The 25,620-nt window shown below is 43.2% G+C and overlaps 1 protein-coding gene across 1 annotated transcript; it reads left to right on the top strand.

The window, feature by feature from the left end:
- The first annotated feature begins 1,335 nt into the window (after positions 1–1,335).
- LOC142214571 (jeltraxin-like) lies at positions 1,336–15,213 on the top strand. The gene is made up of 2 exons (XM_075283512.1): positions 1,336–1,402; positions 14,609–15,213. Exons 1-2 carry the CDS (start codon positions 1,336–1,338, stop codon positions 15,211–15,213), a joined length of 672 nt encoding a protein of 223 aa, XP_075139613.1.
- Positions 15,214–25,620: the final 10,407 nt, after the last annotated feature.

Consider the following 25,620-nt stretch of genomic DNA (forward strand, 5'->3'; position numbering starts at 1 on the left):
CCATCCCCGGCGTAACTTCAACTTCGTCACTGATTCTTGAACATTATTCTCAAGAATCTGCTGATACTGAGTGGAATCCATGCGACCCTCAACTTTAACAAGATTCCCGATGCCGGCATTGGCCACACAGCCCCAAAGCATGATGGAACCTCCACCAAATTTTACAGTGGGTAGCATGTGTTTTTCTTGGAATGCTGTTTCTTTTTGGACGCCATGCATAACGCCTTTTTTTATAACCAAACAACTCAATTTTTGTTTCCAAAATGAAGCTGCCTTGTCCAAATGTGCTTTTTCATACCTCAGGCAACTCTATTTGTGGCGTACGTGCAGAAACGGCTTCTTTCTCATCACTCTCTCATACAGCTTCTCCTTGTGCAAAGTGCGCTGTATTGTTGACCGATGCACAGTGACACCATCTGCAGCAAGATGATGCTGCAGCTCTTTGGAGGTGGTCTGTGGATTGTCCTTGACTGTTCTCACCATTCTTCTTCTCTGCCTTTCTGATATTTTTCTTGGCCTGCCACTTCTGGGCTTAACAAGAACTGTCCCTGTGCTCTTCCATTTCCTTACTATGTTCCTCACAGTGGAAACTGACAGGTTAAATCTCTGAGACAACGTTTTGTATCCTTCCCCTGAACAACTATGTTGAACAATCTTTGTTTTCAGATCATTTGAGAGCGGGCTGTCCATGTTTGGCGACCATCAAACTTAACTGAACTTGAATTGTTTGTCCAAAATACCTTCATCCAGGAGCCAGGAACTGATTAAAAGCTACAGGAAGCGACTAGAGGCTGTTATCTTTGCAAAAGGAGGATGTACTAAATATTAATGTCACTTTTCTGTTGAGGTGCCCATACTTTTGCACCGGTCAAATTTTGGTTTAATGCATATTGCGCATTTTCTGTTAGTACAATAAACCTCATTTCAATCCTGAAATATTACTGTGTCCATCAGTTATTAGATATATCAAACTGAAATGGCTGTTGCAAACACCAAACTATTTAGAACTAAAAATGATTAAGATTAATAGGGGTGCCCAAACTTTTTCATAGGACTGTATATCATATATCCACATACTGTATAATATATACATTTGCCATATATATCCCTAAAAATCTGTAAATCCCTATATACCACTTCAATATGCCATGCATTTATATGTTACAGATATACAATACATTCCCAATTTACAGCTTTAATATACATGTGTATCCATCAAGTATAGCCCAGATACATCCCTTGTAGAGGGATCCCGCCAGTACAGATGAACCAACCAGTTCTTAACAAGAATTTTTCAAAAATCTTGGGCATACCCCTTTAAATTTCAGGCACAAAATGAATACAGAAATGGAGTCCGCAGAGATTTCTGAGAAACCAAGTATGAAGAATGTTCTCTCTGGAGGTAAGTGAACCGAGAAAATTACATTAATAAAGTCAATGTCTTGATCCAAAAATCTTTACAGAATTGGTCAATACCATAACAGATCGATGAGATCCACTGCATCAAATATTTAGGGCTCTTTCATCTGATGTATATCTAATCTTCAGAGTAAAAATAAGCCCAGTGGGTAAAAAAAGATAGACTGACCAAAGTCGGAGTAATTTAGTCACATTACACGATGGAATTTCCCAATTGGCTTTGAAGACCCCTACGTTCCCCTCCTGCAATTTACATAACTGATTGAGTAACATTGACATATTGTAAATTTTGGATGAAGAGCCTTAAACATGTTTTAAGGTTAATAATAGATCTATCAATTTACCTATAGTAATATACAATCTGTCCTTCATACAATATCTTTTATCACATTCACATCTTTTACGAGATCCACATTGGACAAACCAAATCTACTCTGCAGTGAGATAGCTTTTATCATTTGGCCCTTGCAAATATGGGCAAATTTACCAAAATTTTGGATTCAAACCCAACAGAAGGCTGCAAAATATACCACTGTATAGCTAGACAAATGGTTTGCACCATGTTGTGTTGGCATTAGGGTTGAGCCGATCCTGACTTTTCAGGATCGATTTTAAAGTCTGATTTCTGATCATTTTTCATTCAAACCCGATCTCGATTCCAATTCCGATCCCAATGCAAGTCAATGGGATTTTTTTATTAATTGGAGATCGGATTTTAAAAGCAATCCTATTCACTATACAGCATGGAATCTAACAATTGTTAGAATCCACGCTGTGTAGTGAATCACTAAGTAGCCAGAGGATTTTTTTTTAATCCTCTGGCTACTTAGTCCCCCCTGGTGTCCACTTACCTCTAGAAATGGCTGCTCCTCCTTCTTCTTGTCCTCGCTGCCGGTCCAGCTGCAGTCTTCTTCGCCTCGCGGCCCCCTCCCTGCCAGGTTAGGAGAGTGTGGTCGGGTTAGGAGAGTGTGGGCGGGTACTAGGGGAGACGTGGAATGGAAAGCTTCAGAGAACAGGTTGCAAGACCGAAAAAAGTAGAAGCCATGGGAAGATCTTGGGAAATCTTCTCGGTATACAGATGTACCATCTTTTGTTGAGGTTTACAATCTTCAGACAGAAGTAAAACTTAAGCCAAGTGGAGAAGAAGAGGGTGCAGGAGATTGCGGAGAGCCGGGTTAATATTATAGTAGAGTTACTCAATATCCTCCCAGTAATAGTCAATTCCAGAAATAGAACAAAGACCTGTATGACCTGACAAAGTCCATCAGTAAGGTTAGCAATACTAAGGCCACAGAAAAGTTGATCCTTTATGTCAAGACCTTTTTTCGTCATTACATCATGAATATACATCATTGATATCCCTAGGTGTCCTGGAACTACAACAAGAAGAGAGGCAGCATCTACCACCATCATACCAATGTTACCGAGATGCAGCATTCTGGATGTTTTACCCTCATAAAGTCTAGTCCAGTGATAAATCTGACCAGAACACCTGTTTAATATGCCCAAATCCAACATCATATTCTAGTGACAAACAGGAGCAATATATGGAAATGTTCTGTCTCACCCGGATGGAAATTATACCCAGGTTGAAATAGATATATGAGAAATTTGCCTGTCTTTGAAGGCGGAATGTTCCAGTCATGTCTCATACATTTCAATGCTAGTTAAAAAAAATTGACAAATGTTCTCCATTTAATAATTTTTAAGATTTTAATATATTAATATTTTTTAAAAAATATATTAAAATTGTAATATTAACGGTGAACAATATTTAAGTTCCGAAGTTTGAACCCCACTAACAACGTTGTCACTTTAACACCCTAACTTTAACAACTCCTAACCATTAACCCCTAACCAATTTTAGATTTCTCAACAGAGCCCCATTTATCAAATCCGTCCTGTATTGCTTCACGTTTACGTTCAGAACATCTTAACGTACCGAAATGTTTTTGAAAATTTCATTTCATGACACATGGTACTTCAGGTTAGTGGAAAACTTTAGTGCCGCAGAACTTCGGGGTCTCAGCTGTATTACACAGAGCAGACCCGTGACTAACGTAACCCTGCGATCATAGAATCTGGGTGGTTCTGGGGCAAGATCGCATAGTGTTTGGTATCCGTATGTACACATAAGTCTGCACTATCCAAAAATTATGTTATTCATTGTGTACGGTGAACACCACGCAAAAAAATATAACAATTTTTTTTTTAATTCTAATTTTTAGAGTCCATAAGAATTTGGAAACCCAGAGGGTTTGATCACACTGCTGTTGGACCACCAGGAGTTAAAGTTATTCTCATCTTGGTAGAATACCAAGCGCGAGGAGCTTATGGGAAAAGCTGAGCAGTGCTGCTCTACACAATTGACTTAGGAGTGCCACCTGCTTTCATTTGCAGTACCTACACCAACTGCTACAATGTGTACGGCGACTGAGCAGCGCGGATCTTGAAATGTAAACGATACTGGGAATCTCGCTGTTTCAGTCCAAGCTGATCTGTGAGGGTCTCGGGTGTCAGATCCCTGCAAACACAAATCTAATATTGATTACCTATCCTAAGGGTAAATAAATAAAAAATAAAAATACCCGGCGCCTCAATGAAAATCCTTGGAAAGAATGAAGTGACAGAGTCAGCTCCTACCCGGACAACAAAGGATAAAGCTTTCCAGTTTTGATGTGATACGTACAATGCCCTGGAGTGGCCTGAAGAAGAATAAAGAATTTAAGAGATTTAAATTCACCTCATGTTCAATCTGTTGGCAAACTTTGGAATTTCCTTTAGAGTCAATGTAAAGCCTTCCAGTATTGTGTCTGCTATGTTTTCAGCAATACTGGAAGGCTGCACCTGAGGAAGGGCTATTGGCCCGAAACGCGTAGAGCTTCTTAACCTAATAAATTGTTTGAGGATCATCAGCTCGGTTGTTGGTTTGTGCGCGCTGTACCCCATTCATCCTGCCTGATTGGTTTTATACCTTGAGGGGTTCGTTTCTACTGTTGTTTGCGTACCAGGTTAACACAAGGGGATTAGCTGCGGCCACCACGGTCAATTATACATTACTGCTTTTTGTGACACATCACAATAAGTCAAGGTAAGAGGCCAATCTTTGGTCTTAACCATTTCCGTTGTGTTCTAATTACTATACCATATAGGCGCTCGGTGTCCCTTGTTTGTTGCTTTAGTTCAGAGGGCATTTTTCTATCCTGGCTTTCATCCCATCACATTGAGCAGACTTTGGCTTTCTCTCTTATGCCTGTGCTCATGGTTCCTCACCAATAGGTACTCTTGGTGATCAATATCAGTTTTAGGCTACAGACATCCAACAGCATACTTTCCTTCTTGAAGAACAGTGAATGTCTTCTGGCTGTTCCTTCAGAACCTCTACAGCTTGATTCTTTCAATGACTTTCTTTGAAAGCACATAAACCTGTATTAATGGGGGGGGGGTTGTATAGAAAAGAGCTAAACTGCTAGCTTATATTAATTCAATTGTTTTCCTAAATACATTGTTTTAGCAATGTGGCTTCATTTGCTCGTTATTTTAGATTATTCTTCTCATTGTTTACACATCATTGTCAAGGTGCTCAGCTTGTTATCTGATCCAGGATGGTTAACACGACTCACTGCTCTCAGAAGGGGAGGGGGGCTGAGCTCTCGGGATTACATTCAAAGCTGTTATCTTCTGCTCTGTGGTATGGACAATCAAGTCAGCTCATTGCAGTTTGCTGACAAAGGTTTGGACAGTGTGGAATATCATTTTTTTTCTGGTGGGTCCAAGGAACCTCAGTCCAACACTACATCTACTGGAGGTGGAACTAGCTATAAGTAACCTATAAGTAAATGTCCAACCATTTAATAGGCCTTGAAAAATAACTGAATGAAAGTATATTAGACAATCCAACACATTCTTGAAGAGACCCATCTCCAGAAGGTGTTCTGGGATTCTTGCCCCTCAATAGTAGAAAGCATGGTCATTGGTTGGCAATGTAAGAGAGATTTTCCATAGGCATCAGGGGTACTGTTTTATTGGTGATAGCTGCAGATGATACTTGAGTAGTACTCTCCAACCTGTGGGCATCGGCTTCAATTATGTATTGTATAAGGGCTATCTCGACAATCTGCTCAATATGGCCCTATCACAACACGACATTCTGAAACCAAAGACAATAACAATGCGACATGGAGTTGCAATAACTTTATTACAACATATAAGACAGTATGTCATATACTCAACAAACACTGGCCCAGTCTCAAGGACGACCTTCCAAAGGAACAAGATTCTTCAGGTCCCAAGCCTTGAAAAACTTGATGGCTTTTAGTAAGTTGTGGAAAAAGAAAATCTGTATTGTATCTTTAAAATTTGTATTTACTTACTTGGCTCGTGCTCAACGCAACCAGGTGCCGAAACTAAACCTCACTCCCCACCCTTGGACATCAATCTTCTTCCAAAGAACTTCCCTATTGGGACATTGCCATATTCTCTTGTTATCATATAAGGAGACCAGGTTTGTTGATCCAACAAACTAAGGATGGTTCTAAGTGGCGGGATGAGGTTTGGTAAAAACATAGGAAGACGTAAAATCTGATAGACCTACCTTTATGATTGGATACAATTGAATGTGAATAGAGGTTTGCATTATCTTCAGGTTATCATGTAGAAGAGGAGGGGAAAATTCCATTTCTCAGAACATTAGCATTTCCTTTGCTTACATAAGACCCATTTTGCCACCCAATGAAGTTCCCATCTATAGTATGACTGAAATATTGGGTTACAGTTTCGGGGGGCAGAACATAATCCCACATATTAACATTACAGGAATAATATTCATACACATTTGTTTAGATGTACTGTATGTCTCCTACTATATGTCTGTCACTATTCACATAACTAGAGCATTTAAAGGGTTATTATGTGAATATCCCGGTTCTAAAATGCATAGGGGGTAGTCCACATAGGCAATTGGGCGAGCAACCTTCCTTTAATGCCAACCCTCTACCTGACACCAACTGTACAACTGCTGCAACTGGGAAGCCAGTTAGTGTTGGAACCCAAGCAATAGGAATAGCAGTGGCATAACTACCGGGGTAGCAGCTGGCACAGGGCCCGGGACATTAGGGGCCTGGCGACAGCCGCTACCACTGCGTTTTTTTTTCTTAATAGGCCATTACTGGCTGGAGTTACTCCAGCTGGTAATGGGCCTTATTTACTTACCGATCCTGGCAGGGGATGGGATCGGTAAGTGACACAGCGGGCCCCACATACACTATTATACTTGGGGGGTCTTTCCAGACCCCCGAGTATAATGATCGGAGGCCCGGGAGAGGTAGGGGAGCATAAAAAAACAGTGTTATTTACCTCTCCACGCTCCATACAGGCTTCAGGTCTAGTTGTGTGACATCCCTGATGTCACATGACCGGGACCTGCTTCCTGGGTCATGTGACATCCGGCCATCATTGAAGATGGCCGACACCACCGAGGAGTGCAGTGGAGCCGGAGATAGGTAAGTGACAGCGTTTTTTATGTTGGTACCCCCCTTTGGTCTCTGATTATTATACTCTGGGGTCTGAAAAGACCCTAGAGTATAATAATTGTTCATGGGTGTCCACAGTGGGGCATAATAGTGTGTGCAGGGGCCACTATGGGACATAATACTGTGTGTAGGGACCACTATGGGACATAATACTGTGTGCAGGGACCACTATGGGGCATAATACTGTGTGTGCAGGGGCCACTATGGAGCATAATATTGTGTACAGGGGCCACCATGGGGCATAATACTGCGTACAGGGGCCACTATGGGGCATAATACTGAGTGAAGGGGCCACTATGGGCTATAATACTGTGTGCAGGGGCCACTAAGGGGCATAATACTATGTGCAGGGGCCACTATGGGGCATAATACTGTGTGCAGGGTCCATTATGGGGTATAATATTGTGTGCAGGGGCCACTATGGGACATAATACTGTGTACAGGGGCCACTAAGGGGCATAATACTATGTGAAGGGGCCACTATGGGGCATAATACTGAGTGCAGGGGCCACTATGGGGCATAATACTGTGTGCAGGGTCCACTATGGGGGATAATACTGTGTGCAGGGGCCACTATGGGGCATAATACTGTGTGCAGGGGCCACTATGGGACATATACTGTGTGCAGGGTCCACTATGGGGTATAATACTGTGTGTGGGGGCCACTATGGGGCATAATACTTTGTGCAGGGGCCACTATGGGGCATAATAGAGCGCACAGGAATGCGGGGGGTGGGGTGTCGGTTGGTTGAGGTCTTTGGCGTCGATCAGAAAGGGGGGCCCATGTCAAAAGTTCACCATGGGGCCCCGCCATTCCTCTTTACGCCACTGAGAAATAGCTAATCCTCATCATCCTTAGCAACAATGTAGACCACCAACTCTTCCTCACTATGCTTCATGTTATTTAAATGAAAAAAGCAAAGAAAATGGCTGTGGGAGGAAGGGGGCCTAGCAGGTATATGACACCCACTTTCGTACACAGGTGAACGTTCTCCCTGGTATCTCATACTTCCTGGTCACTAGGAGGAGATGTCCACGCTGCAAATTCTAAGTACAGAGATGTATAATGTACTTGGGTGTACAAATGCAGCAAACTTTAACTTGACTGTCCGTCTGTGCCTGAGTGTGTTGGAGAACCTAGCCTCCAAATATGCCCATAGTAGGGTTGAGTTGAGCGATCGGGATCGGAAAAGATCGGATTCCGATCTTTTCCCGTGGGAACGAGGTCGGAGGTTATTTCCCACAATGCTTGGCTACTGGACAATCATTGTTAGCTTTTCCCACAATGATTGGCAAGCATTGTGGGTAGGGTTGAGCCGATCCTGACTTTTCAGGATCGATTTTAAAATCCGATTTCCGATCATTTTTCATTCGAACCCGATCTCGATCCCAATGCAAGTCATTGGGATTTTTTTATTAATCGGAGATCGGATTTTAAAAGCAATCCTATTCACTATACAGCATGGAATCTAAGAATTGTTAGAATCCACGCTGTGTAGTGAATCACTAAGTAGCCAGAGGATTTCTTTTTAATCCTCTGGCTACTTAGTCCCCCCTGGTGTCCACTTACCTCCAGAGATGGCTGCTCCGCTGCTCTTCGTCCGCCTCGCTGCTGATCCAGCTGCAGTCTTCTTCTCCCTTCGCTGCCCCTTCCCTGCCAGGTTAGGAGAGTGTGGGCGGGTTAGGAGAGTGTGGGCGGGTTAGGAGAGTGTGGGCGGGTACTGGGAGGGGAGACGTCACGTTCATTAGAATGAATGGAGGCTGCTGGCGCGCAGGGGGTTAAGGCTGTGTGTCGGCTGCTTCCATTCATTCCTATGGAACCTATACGCTATGTACTCAGTGTGAAGGCATTGTGGGAAATACTACCGATCTCGATCCCACCTAAAAAGATCGTGTTCGGAATTCCGATCGCGATCGTGAAATTTTCTCGATTGCCGATCGGAATCCAATTTTTTCCGAACACGATCGCTCAACCCTAATTGTGGGAAATAACCTCCGACCTCGATCCCATGAGAAAAGATCAGAATCGGAATCTGCTCTTTTCCAATCCCAATCGCTCAACCCTAGCCCATAGCTTCTAAGTCTGGTTATTATGGCCAGAGATACCTCCAGTCATTAGCAGGTTAATGGCTTCTGTGGAATAGATCTCTTATCTTAGCAGGGTAATTCAATAGGCTTTGTGTGAAATTCTCAGGAAACGACTCCCTAGTAAGTAAATAATCTTATTACATGGCTGGGAGGACAATAAGTATATAAAGACGAATTCTGCCCTTGTACCATGAACAGATATATACAGGAAGAGGTAAAGGATCGGTCTCTATTATATCTTGAATTTCAAAAAGTTTAAGGGAAAAAAAAATTCTAATTTACTCTGATTTTTTATTTTCTTTTTACGATTTTGTCAATTTCCTTTATTATTTTCATTTCTTGAGATGTCTTAAGAGGTAACAAATAATCTCCACATTTTGCAATTTCTCAATTTTACTTACAGTCAGTAATTGCTGAATTTCAGATTGAAAATAAGGTAAATTCTGATGTTTTTTTTCACTATTATTATTCTTGCTATAATTTTCTTTCTCCCAATTTTTTGCTTATGTAACCACTTTATGACCGGGGAATTTTCGTTCTTTAATAACCACATCATTTACCCTTTAATGTAACGTTTTTGTCTATTAAGATAAATATTTTTGTAAGAACTAAAAATTTTACTATTTTTATACCGTTGTTTTTCAGAAAATAAGTGTCCCAACTTGGTTGCTAATGTAGTTCGCCCTATATAGTATGAAGGGTTTCAGATATTTGGATATCTGGATCAGAACGCAGCTATGGATAAAATGTACTGAGTATTTTATTACAAGCAATTTTCCTACAAAAAATAGTTATATTTAAATTAGACAATTGAAAAAATTTTGCAAATGTAAAAATTTGCAGACTTTAAACCCTTTCCTTTTTTTTATGTAGATTGTTAGCCCCACATGGAGCTCACAATGTACATTTTTTCCCTATCAGTATGTCTTTTTTGGAATATGGGATGGAAATCCATGCAAACACGGGGAGAACATACAAACTCCTTGCAGATGTTTTTTTTTGCCCTTGGTGGGATTTGAACACCAGGACCCAAGCGCTGGCTAACCACTGAGCCACCGTGTGCCCCTAAACCCTTTCCTGATACACGGTCTACCAATAAGTATTTGGACACCTGTGGTCCGAGCAGCACAAGCGGCAATGACAGCCTCAAGCCTCTGGGGCTCTCCACAAGTCCTAGTGGTATTTTATTCCATTCGGCTTGGAGAAGACAGGTAAGTTCTTTCACCGATTTTGGACGGCTGCTGCACCCCTTAATTCGGTCATTCCACAGGTGCTCGATAGAGTTCAAGTCTGGGCTCTGGGCAGGCCAGTCCAGGTGGTAACCTGATTGTCACTGTACCAAGCCATGGTAGACCTCGCTACATAACGTCATCCTGGAAGTAACATTGGTCCGACCCGTAGAACCGCCATAAGGTAGGAAGCACACTGTTATCTAAAATAGTGCAATAGGCGTCGGGGTTGGGTTTACCATGCACCAAGGGTCCCAGTCCTTACCAGGAGAAACACCCCCAGACCATAACTTCACCTCCGCCGTACTTTACTGGGTGTCCATATACTTATTGGTAGACAGTGTATAAGGCCGTAATAGAATGGCGGATGTCTGGTATTAAAGTATGGTGGCCGCTCAGGAGCTGATCACGGGCATTAAGGCCTTGGTCAAAGCCGCATGGGTGCTGCCATTTTGGGAACAATCGTCGGCCCCTGGACCGAGATCCAGGGCCAGAAATCCATTCCCATGACAGCCAGAAGCCAATTGAAGGCTTGTCTAACATGTACGCTCTATGCAGCCTGTAATGTAAGTGCCATCAATATGCAATGCATGGCATTAGTGATCAGACCCCTAAGAAATACAATACCCCTAGGGGGTCTAATAATTTTACCTTTCCTGGCCTCCTTGTGAAAAACTGTAGACAATACCCTTAACAGAAAAAACAAGAAACCATATTCAGAAAAGAATTGGGGGCCATGTTTCTCTTCGGATTGTATGGGGAGAAAGTGCATTAACAGCTCAGTTGTATATATAATAGTTTATTTTTAATTTTTTTCCAGCAAGATGAGAAGTCTCCTAATTTTATCTGCGATTTTCTCTGGATGCTTTTCACAAGGAGGTATGTGTAATTTCTATATAAATGTATATATATATATATATATATATATATATCTTCCATTATTAAAGACTGATCATTGTCCATCAGTCGCTGGTAAAAAGGGGATGGAGGAACGGGACTACCACTGAAGTATTTTCTGAGCTATTATCCAAACAGCGCAATTTTCTATGCTGTGGTGTAGGGGTATGGGGGGAGGGTTGGTGGGGGTATTATGTCCCATAGTGGCCCCTGTACACAGTATTATGCTCCATAGTGGCCCCTGTACACAGTATTATGCTCCATAGTGGCCCCTCCACACTCTATTATGTCCCATAGTGTTCCCTACACACAGTATTATGTCCCATAGTGGCCCCTGCACACAGTATTATGCTCCATAGTGGCCCCTGCACACAGTATTATGCCCCATAGTGGCCCCTGCACACAGTATTATGCCCCATAGTGGCCCCTGCACACAGTATTATGCCCCATAGTGGCCCCAGCACACAGTATTATGTCACATAGCGGCCCCTGCACACAGTATTATGCCCCATAGTGGTCCCTACACACAGTATTATGTCCCATAGTGGCCCCTGCACACAATATTATGTCCCATAGTGGCCCCTGCACAAATTATTATGCTCCATAGTGGCCCCTGCACACAGTATTATGCCCCATAGTGGTCCCTACACACAGTATTATGTCTCATAGTGGCCCCTGCACACAATACTATGCTCCATAGTGGCCCCTGCACACAGTATTATTCCCCATAGTGGCCCCTGCACAAAGTATTATGCCCCATAATGGCCCCAGCACACAGTATTATGTCCCATAGTGGCCCCTGCACACAATATTATGCCCCATAGTGGCCCCTACACACAGTATTATGCCCTATAGTGGCCCCTGCACAAAGTATTATGCCCCACTGTGGACACCCATGAACAATTATTATACTCTGGGGTCTTTTCAGATCCCAGAGTATAATAATTGTAGACCCAGGGGAGGATGCCAACATAAAAACACTGTCACTTACCTATCCCCAGCTCTGCTGCACTCCTCGGTGATGTCGGCCATCTTCAATGACGTCTGGGATGTCACATGACCCAGGACACAGGCCCCGGTCATGTGATGTCAGGGAAGTCACACAACTAGGCCCAAAGCCTGTCTGGAGCCCGGAAAGGTAAGTCACACAGTGTTATGGTCAGCAGGGTTTATTAAAAAAAAAAAACCTAAAAAAAAACTAAACCCTACGGAGCCCATTGGGCTACTGACTGCTAAGCAACCTCGTGTGAATGCTGTCAACAGTTACTGTCATTGCCAGCTAAATAAAAGGACCAGGTGCGCTCTATTACCGTTCACAGATCCCTGTGCAGTCAGAGCAGCCGCACAAATAAACTAACTGGCTAGCCAGAGACCAACAAACCCTGTGTGCTTCCAGCCACTCAACCCCCAATGCAGCTACTGCCTAACAACTGGTCAGTGTGAACACTGACTGAAAACTCACACACACAAGGCAGCATGCTGCCCAACTACAAATGGCATTGCTGTCTCTGGGGATAATTCTAACTAGGGCCATAAAGTGTAGACAGGCTGGAACCCAAGCGCAAGCACGTACGCACGCACGCACGCACGCACACACACACCATATCAGATTAGGGTATGAATTTGGATTCAATCTTAGAGCGCTGGGCGTCCAGACCAGCCCCCTTATATAGGCAAGGGGCGGTCTCCAGCAAAGTTTGTTATGTTTGCTTACCTCTCCCGGGCCTCCGATCATTATACTCAGGGTTTTGAAAAGACCCCCGAGTATAATAATGATGTTTGTGGGGCCCGCGGTGTCACTTACTGATCCCGGACACTGCCAGGATTGGTAAGTAAATAGGGCCTGTCACTGTCTGGAGTAACTCCAGCCGGTAACGGCTTATTGAAAAAAACAAAAAAACGCAGCGGTAGCGGCTGTTACTGGGCCCCTAATGTCCCTGGCCCTATGGCAGCCGCTACCGCTGCTACCCTGAAGACTACTATGTCTTACTTTCGGGGGGTGCCTTATATTAGGAAATTCAAAAAATCCCTATGTCTTATTTTCGTGGGATGACATATTTTCAGGGAAACACGGTATAATGCTATACTTTTTGATTAATGAGAATCTGGCCTCTGAGAGTTCTAGCTATGGAGGACTCAACCTATCCATGCATTATACGCATATTCCATTGATTTTAATGAAAAATTTGTCCTGTGGAGGTGCTGTAGGGAAACTAAATTTGTTTAGTGTTCCAGAAGTGGACACACTATTGATCAGTTTATCATCACAACATCCTTCTATAAAAAAGATGTCCAAAGTGAAGAACAACTTCTAGAAGTTCGTCCTCCAATTTTTGAACATTACTTATCCCTAGATCAAGGCTATTTTTAGCAGTATAAATATGTTGATAATTATCATTATTATTATTATCTTCAATTTTATTGTATCACTCCTATTTTGTCTTAGATAGATGTAAAAATATCCTTTCCCCAATCATTTTCAGATCATGTTATTCTGCTACCTTAGGGCTAGTTCACACGGGGGGAGGTGGGGCAGATTTTGACACCGAGTGATGCGGGGAGTCGCGTCACTCTTGGGTCAAAACCCGTCTGCCACGACTGTCGCGGCTTCCCCCTCCGGAGTAAGCTCAAATGAATGGTCCGACTCCAGAGGTTGCTGCCGCCAGGCGGACGCCGTGGCTCAACAAGCCGCGGAAGCCACCTGAAGAAAGGGCAGCTCGCTTTTTTTTTCAGAAAAAAGAACTCTAGCGGTCTCCATAGACCACCATTGTGAGGGGGCGGATTATGAGGTGGATTCTGCTCCATAATCCGCCCCTTCTGTGCCCATGTGAACGGGCCCTTAGTTTTTAGTAGTTTCTTTAGTAGTTTTAGTTTCACGAATATTTACAGTGTTCACTCCAATTTAGATCTGGACATAGTTACTATACATCTTCGCTCACCTCTCCTGGGCTCCCTCAAGGTGTCCGGTGTATGTTCCAAGACATCTTCAGTCCTCTTTGGGCCTCTTCTGTAACATGGTGGGCTTCCCAGGGAGAAGTGAGACCTGCGATTGGGCCTCAGCGGCCACATGAGGCCTAGCAACGTTTTGTCATCGGTGCATCCCATGTGGAGAGGCCCAAAGAGGACGGAGAACGCTGTGGAATATGCTTTGGTACTGTAGGAGAGCCCAAGCGAGGTGAGGGAACGGAAGCATCAGTGGTTTTAACTTTACCGCACCTCGTCTGGACCTTTGCTTATTATACTGAAAAGGCTCCAGAGTACTATAGTAGTTTGTAGTTAGCGAAACCCAAAAAAACCTGGATTCTACTAAACCCAAGATTTTTGGAAAATTCCTAATGAATCTGGCTTGTTATGATCCAATTGACCTATCTCTAGTTTTTATATATGATGGTGATGATAAATGTTTTCCCCATTAAAATTAATATATTGTCTTTTTTTAATTAGATATAAGTAGAAGTAAAACCGTCCTGTTTCCCAAACCAACATCTACCGACTACCTGATCCTGAAGCCGACTATAGTGAAACCTCTGACACAACTTACCGTATGTCTGAGCTCCTACACTGACCTCAACCGAGTACATTCTCTCTTCTCACTAGCCACACGAGCAAAGGACAACGCCTTACTTATTTACCCGATGCCCCCAAATAATATTTCAATCTCCATAAATAATGAAGATATTTACTTCACAGTGGACCCCGAGGTTCTAGACTGGAAACACACTTGTGTCACTTGGGACTCTGAGACTGGACTGCTCCAATTGTGGATCAATGGCAAGCGCTACCCTAGAAGAGTTACTAGGACCAGATCTCCCATCTCTCCTCCCATGATTGTCATCCTGGGGCAGGAACAGGACAATTTTGGTGGCGGTTTTGAAGCAAGTCAGTCCTTTGTAGGTGAAATACGTGATGTCAATCTGTGGGATTACGTTTTGTCTCCAACAAAAATTACGGAGTATTTATATTTTAACTATAATATAAATGCCAACATCATTGGCTGGAAAAATGATCCGTATGAGAAGAAAGGGAATACGATGGTTTTGGAAAATTAAATTAGATTTTTAATTCTTCTTATGTGCCGTATATACTCGAGCATAAGCCAACCCGAATATAAGCCCCTAATTTTACCACAAAAAACTGGGAAAACTTATTGACTCGAGTATAAGCCAAGGGGGGGAAATGCAGCAGCTACTGGAAAATTTAAAAAATTAAAATGGTCGGAGTTTTTGGGTGCAGTAGGTGCTGGGGAAGGGGAGGGGGTGTTTTGGTTGTCTGTCGGCCCCTTCCCTGAGCTTGAGGACAGTTTTTTCGCCCACTTGGAACTCAGCCTGGCTGACTATAGGGTATCTGCAGTGCTCCTATTAACCCCTTCCCGACGGAACAGGAGCACTGCAGATCCCCTATATTCAGTAGACCGGGCACTGTCAGACACAGGGATACCTAATGTGTATGTGTGTCAGTCATTTTCTACTTTTGTATCTATTCTAGGGAAAGGAGGGATTTACAACTTTTATTTGTTTTAAAGCTTCTTTTTTTCCCCACTATTTTATGGGAGATTCTATACATTGATATTGCGGCTGGTTATAGACCTCCCTCCCCCACCCTAAAAAATTTTTTTTTTTTTGCTCACTAGACTATAAGCCGAGGGGGGCTTTTTCAGCATAAAAACTGTGCTGAAAAATTCGGCTTACACTCGAGTATATACGGTAACTTTGATTTTATCTTTGGGATTATGGAGTCCTCTTGCAGGCTACAGCCGGTGTCCCTTTAGGATTACGCTGTATGTTTCATGATAGTGGCACTTTCTTAGAACATCTGTAAGATTATAGAACTCTAAAATTTTTTGAAGTCCTCCTGTAGGCTGCAGCAGGTTTTCTAAGATTTCACTAAAATGCCCCTCATGTACCTACACAGTATAGTACCTCGAGGTATTAGTGGCCACTAGAGATGAGTGAGTAGTATTCGATCGAGTAGGTATCCGATCCAATACTACGGTATTCGAAGTATTCGTACTCGGTCGAATACCATGTGCTAAACGTAAAGGCGTCTACCGAGTGGTATTCGACCGAGTACGAGTATTTCGAATACCATAGTATTTGATCGAATAACTACTCCATTGAATACTACTCACTCATATTTAGTGGCCACCACACAGAATGATGTCCCCTTAGAAATGTGTGCATGAAAGGGTCAATGGGAAAACAACACGGATGGCCCATTGATTTCCTACAGAGAGCATGAGCCACAAGCAGGAATGGGAACTGGCCTGAGTTTTGCCCAGGGCTCACTGCCCCCAATATGGACTTGTGATAATACATGAGCGCGTGTATGTGGCCATACAAATGGGTCAGTATGTTAGCCATCAATAACATGTCTTTTTGGCCCTCATATTATAAAAAAAAATTTAAAAAATAAAAAAACTCACTTAGCCCCATTCCCGCAGAGGTCTCCACGGGTCTTCTTTAGACTGTCCTGTCTCTAGCTCAGCACAGCTGGCATGGTGAGGCTTGTCTTTTTTGAAAATCCAACCCACAAAAAGTCACTCAGGTGGGGCAACGCAGTGGCTCAGTGGTTAACATTGCAGCCTTGCCGTGCTGGGGTCCTGGGTTCAAATCCCACCAGGAACAACATCTGGAAGGAGTTTGTATATTCTCCCTGTGTTTGCGTGGATTTCCTCCCATTCTACAAAGACGTACTGATAGGAAACAAAAAAACATACATTGTGATCCCTATATGGGGCTCACAATCTACATAAAAAAAAAAAAAGTCGCCTATAATATTACACTGAAAAATATTTCATAATTTCATATTTTTCGGCACCAAACATACAAACTGAGACACTACGTAATCATTATATGTGTGTTGAATACCTGCTGCAGCCCTATAGGGTTCATTTTCTTTGTTATCCATTGGTGTAGAAGCTAAATTTCATATGTTCCTAAATAATGCAAAAAAAAATAAATAAAAGATCACTATGGTAAAAGCAAATTTTTATTATGTTTATTTTTTATCAAATGTTTTAAAGATTTTTTTGTAACACAAAAATTGCAATAGGTAGATTAAGGGAATGTCCGGGATAATATGTATGACCTATCCTAAGGAACGGTCATCAATATCAGGCTGGTAGGGGGTCCCAAACCCCGCACCCCAGCTGTCTGAAGAAGCTACCGAGCTGGACAGGGATAAGTCATCGGTATTAAAATTCCTAAACTTCCCAAATGAATATTTCATACTGATGACCTAGCCCCAGATAGGCTAAGCCAGAGGCACAGCCTAATAGGTTGGCTGTCAGGCCACACACACTCCTTTATTTAGATTTCCATTGATCATTTTGATGTTTTATTGTTCTCAACATATTACACAATGTAATGAATAAAGATTTGCAACTGGGGTATTATTATTTAATTCATTGATATCTAAGATGCGGGATTGCAGTGTTCCCTTTATATGTAAATATATACCGTATATACTCAAGTATAAGCCCACCCCCCCCCTAATTTTTCCACAAAAAAATGGGAAAACGTATTGACTCGAGTATAAGCCATGGGGGGGGGGAATGCAGGAGCTACTGGAAAATTTCAAAAATTAAAATGGTTTTTGGGTGCAGGGGAAGGGGGGGGGGATTTGGTTGTCTGTCTGCCCCTTCCCTGAGCTTGAGGACTGAGGGGTTTTTTTTCCTCCACTTGGAATTCAGTCTGGCTGAATATAGGGGATCTGCAGTGCTCCTATTAACGCCTTCCTGATGGAACAGGAGCACTGCAGATCCCCTATATTCAGTAGACCGGGCACTGTCACACACAGGATACCTAATGTGTATGTGTGTCACAGTCATTTTCTACTTTTATATGTATTCTAGGGAAAGGAGGGATTTACAACTTTTATTTTATTTTTTTATTATATTTTTTTAAAGATTCTTTTGTTTTTTTCTTTCACTATTTTATGGGAGATGTCAAATGGTGCTACTGAAAAATACAACGCATCCCGTATAAAACAAGCAACAGAAAAATAAAAATGTTATGGCTCCTGTAAAGTAAGAATAAAAGACTAACAAGATAATTTGGTCAATAAGTGACAAACTGAAGTTAACCCCTTACCGACATGCGCCGTAATAGTACGGCGCTGCAGGGAAGGGCTTTCCGCAAACCGCCGTACTATTACTGCGGATGCATGGTGCGCACACAGAAACTGTGTGCACACCATGCACAACGGGTGTCAGCCGTAATACACGGCTGACAATGCCCCGTAACACCCACGGTCGGAACCGGGTCCGATCGCGGGTGTTAACCCCTGATATGCCGGCGGTCAACATGACCACAGGCACCTCCGGGGTTACAGTGTAATATGGTGCCGATCGGCACCCCCCGCGCCGGTTTCGGGGGGTGCCGGTGTTCGTAGGGGGCAGCCCGGGGTCTGATCAGTGACCCCGGGTCTGCCCCTTCACTTACCCCGTCCTCGCACCTGGCTGATCCTGCCGTAAATGAAGCTGTCAGCCTGTGCATCTACACAGGCTGACAGCTTCCTATACAATGCAATACACGTGTAACACGTGTATTGCAGCGTATCTCTATTGAAGCAGTGATCAGCCGATCACTGCTTCAATCCCCCATGGGGACAGAAAAAAAAAGTTAGAAAAAAGTAAAAATAAAAAAGTTTAAATAAGTTTAAAATAAAATAGAAATAAATAAAGCCCCAAAAATCCCTTTTTCCCCATATAAAATGCTTTATGTAAAATAAAGAAAAAAAGAAAAAAACATTACATATTTGATATCGCCGCGTCTGTAATAACCTGAACAATAAAATTAAAGCATTATTTAACCCGAACGGTGAACGGCGTAAAAAACCCCCATAGAAAACCGCACAAAATAATGATTATTCACCACCTTTCCCTTACAAAATGTTCAATAAAAAGTAATCAAATGGTCAGATGAAAACTAAAATGGTACCAATAAAAAGCAGAGGTCATCCCGCAAAAAATAAGCCCTCAACCAGCTCTGTCTAACGAAAAATAAAAACGTTATGCCTTTCAGAAGATGGCGATGCAAAAATAATTGATTTTTTTCCCTGAATTGAATTTTATTCTGCATAAATAGCAACGCATTAAAAAATCATATAAATGAGGTATCGCCGTAACCGTACCGACCCGCAGAATAAAGGTAACATGTTGCTTATAGTGTACGCTGCACGGGAAAAAAAATAAATGCTAAAAAGCAATGTCAGAATTGATGTTTCCTTTTACATCCCACCCAGAAAGAGTTAATAAAATGTAGTCAATAAGTTACAGGCCCCAAAATGGTGGCATTGAAAAGTACATCTAATACCGCAAACACCAAGCCCTCATATGGCCACATTGCCAGAAAATAAAAATAAAAATCTAGCCTGTACAATATGAAGACAAAAACCCTAAAAGTCGCCAAATCATTAGGACATAAGTGGCTGCGACTAGAAGGAAATGTATAAGCGGTGCGAGCGTTTTCAGGGGACCCCCCATATTTAGAGCTTATGAGAGAGAAGACACCAGCGCTGATCCCCCAGAATGCCCCTCTTCCCCATCCGTGTCATAGGAGCTAGTGGGAAAATAGAATGGGATTTGGTGTACCCAATTTACTCCGCACAGCTTACACATTCACTTCGGGGTTACTAATGCTACTACATCACTTGATAAATTCTTTGAGGGGTGCGGTTTTCAAAATGGGGTCACTTTCTAGAGGTTTCCACTGTTTTGACACTTCAAGGGCTTTGTAAATGCGACATGGTTCCTGAAACTGATCACAGCCAGATCTGCCCTCTAAAAGCTTCTTGGCGCACCTTCCCTCCTGCGTCTCGCTGTGCGTCCATATATTAGTTTACACCCACAAGTGGGGTACTGTGGTAGTCCGGAGAACTTGCCTAACAAATTGTGGGATGTGTTTTCTCCTTTAACCCCTTGTGAATGTGCAAATTCTAGGGCTAAACGAAAATATTAGTAAAATAAAATCAAATTTGAAAATTTCACCTTCATTTTGTATTAATTCCTGTTAAGCACTTATAGGGTTAAATTACTAGGTATATGTTGTTTTGGCTTATTTAAGGGGTGCAGTTTTGAAAATGGGGTGATTTATGGGGGGTTTAATACAAGGGTCTTTCAAAACCCCTTCATAACTGGATTAGTCCCTTAAAAAATGGGTTTTGAAAATTTCTTGAAAATTTTGAATATTGTTGTTTCACTTGTAAACCTTATAATGTCCGTAAAAATTAAAAGGGCGACTAAAGTTTGATGCCGACATAAAGCAGAGATCTGGGACATGAGATTTATGATACAATTTTGGCGGTCTGACTATCTGTATGTAATGCACATCATTTCAAACTTTATAAAATGCATATTTTTCAAAATTTTCACCAAATTTCCTATTTTTTCATAATTAAACACAAAACATATCAACCAAAATTTACTAGTAACATGAAGTACAATGTGTTACAAAAAAACAGTCATAAAATCACTTTGGTAAATTAAAGCGTTCCAAAGTTATTGCCACATAAACTGACACGTGTCAGTTTTGAAAAATCGAGCTTGGTCAGGAAGTCAAAAAGTGCCATCGGCGGGAAGGGGTTAAAGGGATCCTATCATTCACACACAATGTTTTCTATGTACCTTTAGAAAGGCTATTCATCTCCTACCTTTCCTTTTCTTCTCCATGCCGCCGTTTGCCTACAATCCCGGTTTTCGTCAGAATGTAAATGAGCTCTCTCGCAGCACTGGGGGCGGGCCCCAGTGCTCAAACAGCACTAGGGGGCATCCCCCATGCTGCCAGAGAACTCTCCAGCACCGCCTCCATCTTCACCTGCAACAAGGTCTTCACCGCGTCTTCTTCCGGCGGCGTCTTCTTACTTCTAGATCTCGGGCCTCGGGCAAGCCAACTGTGCATGCCCACGGCCACAAGAAAAATGGCCGCTTCCACAGTAGAGGCCTAGAAGTAAGAAGACGCCAGAAGAAGAAGACGCGGTGAAGACTTCGTTTCAGATGAAGATGGAGTCAGCGCTGGAGAGCTCTCTGGCAGCATTGGGGATGCCCCAGTGCTGTTTGAGCGCTGGGGCCCGCCCCCAGTGCTGTGAGAGAGCTTATTTACATACCGAGAAAAACCGGGATTGTAGGCAAACAATGGCACAGAGAAGAAAAGGAAAGGTAGGAGACGAATAGCCTTTCTAAAGGCTATTCCGACGTGGTACCTAGAAAAAATTGTGTGTGAATGATATGATCCCTTTAAGCAACGAAAAATTGTTCAAATCTTTAGGATTTTTTTAGATTCCTTATAATAATTTCTGTATTACCAAAATATGTGATACTATCTGACCAGTTTAATACTTTGAATCGTGTTTTTTATGATCACATTGGAATTTAAATGGAAAGATCCAATTCGATTCAATCTAAGGGGATTTCTGGTCCTCTATTGTTTTTGATACTGTTGATCTATCATTATTGAAAAATGCAAAAGATTATTTTAGGGATTTTTAGCATTATCAGAATGGTGGGGGAAGTGCCAGTTTTAGGCAAAATGGGGCCCTGGGCAAGTTTTCGAGTGGGGCCCTAAATTCTAAGATACCGTACCAACGTCACAATTCGGTAACGGCTCGTTCACATCAGCGTTGTGAACTCCGTACTTCAGGTTTCCGTTTCCTGCCTAAAACAGAGGCAGGATACAGAAATCTGCAGGAGTATTTGAATGGGTGAGAGAGATGTCCGGCCGTGAGCGGCGGTGAGCGTTTTAGGCTCTCCGCCGCGAAACCGGGTTTTATAATCCGGACACAGAGTCGGACATGCAGTACTCTGTGTCCGGATAAAAAAATCCGGTTTCGCGGCGGAGAGCATAAAACGCTCACCGCCGCTCACGGCCAGACCCGGTCTGTGGTTTCCGTCTTCTGGCATGCAGAAGACGGAAACCACAGAACAGACAGGAGAACGCTAGTGTGAACCTAGCATAACTGAATACGCATATAATCACTTTAAACTATATTTTAATTAGATTAACCACTTCCGGACCGCTCATAGACTCTATACGTCCGGATAGTGGTTGCCTAGTTCTGACAGGATGTACCTGTACGTCCAGTCAGAACACAGCAGCTGCACGGAGATCGTGCAGCTGCTTTCAGTAGGAGCCGACTGTAACTTCAGCCGGAGCTCCCAGAGAGAAGACAGGGCAGATTTATTACCTCCCCAGCCATCTCGATCGCTGTGTATAGAGCGCTCAATGAGTGCTGAATACACAGCTATGGACGCTGCCATAATTCAGCTGCCCTCTGACCCGGCAGACACGTGATCCGCCGGGAGCAGCGTCTTACCAGAGCTGCTGGGTCCTACAGGACTCAGATCAGCTCTGCATACTGTATATACAGCGTGCAGGAGGCTGTATTTCTCCTGCATCTGGGGTTAAATGTACCAGCTCCAGTTATAGGAGAAATCAGCCTCCAGTACAAAAATATAAGTGATCAGATGTCCCCAAAGGTCTCTTATCACCTTATGGGGACACAATCTGGAAAAAAAATAAAATAAAAATATAATAAAAAAGTTTTTTAAAAAAATGTAAATAAAATAATAATAAAAAATAAATAAATAATACGCTAATAAAACGCCGTTATTAAAGGTTATAACCCCACCCCCGACGACACCATACAAAATAAAAATTACCGTAACGGAGAGGAAAAACTATATTATAAAGTTTTTCAGTGACACTTTGTGTTATTAAATTTAAAAAATAAATAAATAATTGAAAACTAGACACAATTTCCCTCCTATTTTGTTTATATTTTCCTGGATATAAAAAAAATTAAAACACATTCGAAAATAAAGATAACATAAAAATAAAGCCCTATGTGTCCCCCAAAAAAGATGCAAAAATTAGTTGACTAAGACATACGGGAAAAATGTTACGGACCTCAAAACCGCACATAGATAATAAACCTAAAATGTGTCTGGTCCTGGACCACAAATTGGCCCGGTACTGAAGTGGTTAAAGAAATTCATTGTAATATAAACCAAACATTATTTAATAGAATTTAAAATTCTGCATAATGGCTGGATTCACATAGATGAATAAAAAAAAAATGCGGTGTCTACGCCACAGGGGGCCCCAAGCCTTAGGCCCAGTTCACATCTGCGTTGAGGTTTCCATTTGGGAAGTCCACTTGGGCACCACATTGACCTCATGGCTGGTAACTGCTTTATAACCCCTTCCCGACATCCGCCGTAATAGTATGGCGCATGCCGGGTGTGTAACTATAGCGACTGCCCGGGGGCCGGCGGAGGCATTAACCCCTCCCCTTTTGCCAGTGAAAATATTTTTTATAGATTTGTAGAGTGGGCTTTTTCGGACACAGGGACACCTAATGTGTATGTGTTTCACAGTATTTAACTACTTTTATATGTGTTCTAGGGAAAGAGGGGTGATTTGATTTTTTAATACTTTTTAAAAAAAATTATATATTTTTTTACTTTTTTTAATTTTTTTTTTTTTTTTGATTTATTAGACCCTTAGGGGTCTTGAACCCCAGGGGGTCTGATCACTAATGCAATGCATTACAATGCTAATGCACTGCAATATATTGCAAAAAATCGTCATTGAGCAGCCTGCAAAAGAAAATCACTGCAGACTGGCTGGGGAGGCTACACAAGGCTCCAGGCTGTCATACCAACGTGACGGCGGCCCTGGAGCTTGCTTCAGGTGCCGGCGATCACAGGCAAAATGGCGGCGCATGGAAAATGGCGCCTTGGCCAGCTTTGACTGAGGCGCCAGAGGGGTTAATGCCTCCAATCGGTCCGGGCACTGACTGGAGGCATTAGCGCTGGTTGTCTAGTGTGTAAAACAGTAGACACCCGGCGGCTATGGCGGCCGCCCGGCTATAGTTAAACACCCGGCATGCGCTGTACTGTTGCGGCGGATGTTGGGAAGGGGTTAATACCCTCATATGTCTCACATATTAGTAAACCTTATATGGGGCACACAGGGGTTAATATGAGGGACATGTGTTAATTGCTATTAATGTGAGGCACATGGAGTTACTAAAACTAAATGAATAACCCCAAATGCCTGACATTAATTGAAATAGTAATCCAGAATGTACCTGGTGTTTTCTTTCTTACTGTCACTTTGTATGGAGCGCTTCTCTCCTCTCCTCCTCCAGGGGTCGCCCTTGCAGGGTGCAGATTAGTCTGAGCAAGGCTTCACACGGCACCCGCAGGCCTCGCTGAACTGGAGGCGGGGCGGGGGCGGGGCTACAACCTGGTACAGCAGCTCATCCAGAGCCTATAGCACGGCCGCTGCGCAGCTACAAGTCACGTGATCCGACGGCCGCCCGCTCTATTGCAGCGCTCGTTTCCCGCCCTATGAGGCAGCGGCGTCACGTGACTCTGCCCAGTCTCCGCACAGGACGGAGCCCCGCGGCCGCCATCTTCGATCCAGCTTAGATAGGGGGAAGCTGCCTCCTCTGGTGTATAGCGCCGCCTGCCATCTCAGGAGCGGAACTGAAACCTCCTGACCAGTCAGTCACACAGCAGCAGCCTCTGTCAGTGGTGAAGGTTCGTGTATGTGTGATATTAGAGCTGCTCTGCTTTATGGGATTACCCTGAACTCACATGGCAGGTTGTAGAGGGTGATGTAGTGAACAGATCCCTATTATAGTGAGAGCAATCATTAGGACATCCATAAGGGGGCGCTATATTACATGCCAAATCCTCATCCTACGGGGCTGGTTTGATGTTCTCAAAGGGTTAGGTTACACAGGGAGCGGTAAGGCGGATTTCGGCGGGGAGCCGCGTCATTCTCGAGTCAAAACTCGCCTGCCATGACTGTCGCAGCTTCCCCCTCCATAGACCAGCATTGTGAGGGGGTGGATTACGCACCATAATCCGCCCCCTTAGTGCCCGTGTGAACGAGCCCAAACACGGCAGGGTCTCTACAGTGTGGTGAATACAAGGGCTTGTAATAAAATGGTGCCTTTACCAACTATTAGTATTACACCGTGAAGGAAAACATGATGGCAGCTTGCGTCAGACTGAGTCGTATTGTGGTTTTATTTTTCTATAGAGGACAATTGCTGCCGCCCCTGTGTCATTGAAATACTCCTCAGGAGGGCGCTACTCACCTGTCCCCGGCGCGCTGGTGTCTAAGAGCGGGTTCACACCTGTGCCCGGTCTCCACTTTAGCCAATCCGGCGGGTTTCCGTCTTCTGCCCCGCGAAACTGGACAGGGGACGGAAACTCCATGGTCAGTTTTCAAACCCATTCACTTGCAAAGTGATCGCCCGTGAGCGTCTTCTGCTTCTCTGAGGCGAAACTCTTTTTTTTTTTAAACCGGACACAAAGTTCTGCATGTCCAACTTTGATCCGGTTAAAAAAAACTGTTTCGCCACAGAGAAGCAAAAGACGGAAACCCACCAGATTGGCTAAAGCGGAGATCGGGTGCAAGTGTGAACCCACCCTAAGGCCGCTG

Source organism: Leptodactylus fuscus, chromosome 7, assembly GCF_031893055.1.
Source record: "Leptodactylus fuscus isolate aLepFus1 chromosome 7, aLepFus1.hap2, whole genome shotgun sequence".
NCBI lineage: Eukaryota > Metazoa > Chordata > Amphibia > Anura > Leptodactylidae > Leptodactylus > Leptodactylus fuscus.

Bases quoted from the DNA above. Each gene is read 5' to 3' on its own strand.
- LOC142214571 (XM_075283512.1), top strand. From the start codon at position 1,336: ATGAATACAGAAATGGAGTCCGCAGAGATTTCTGAGAAACCAAGTATG. The intron at 1,403-14,608 runs GTAAGTGAACCG...TTTTTTAATTAG, and splicing joins GAAGAATGTTCTCTCTGGAG to ATATAAGTAGAAGTAAAACC.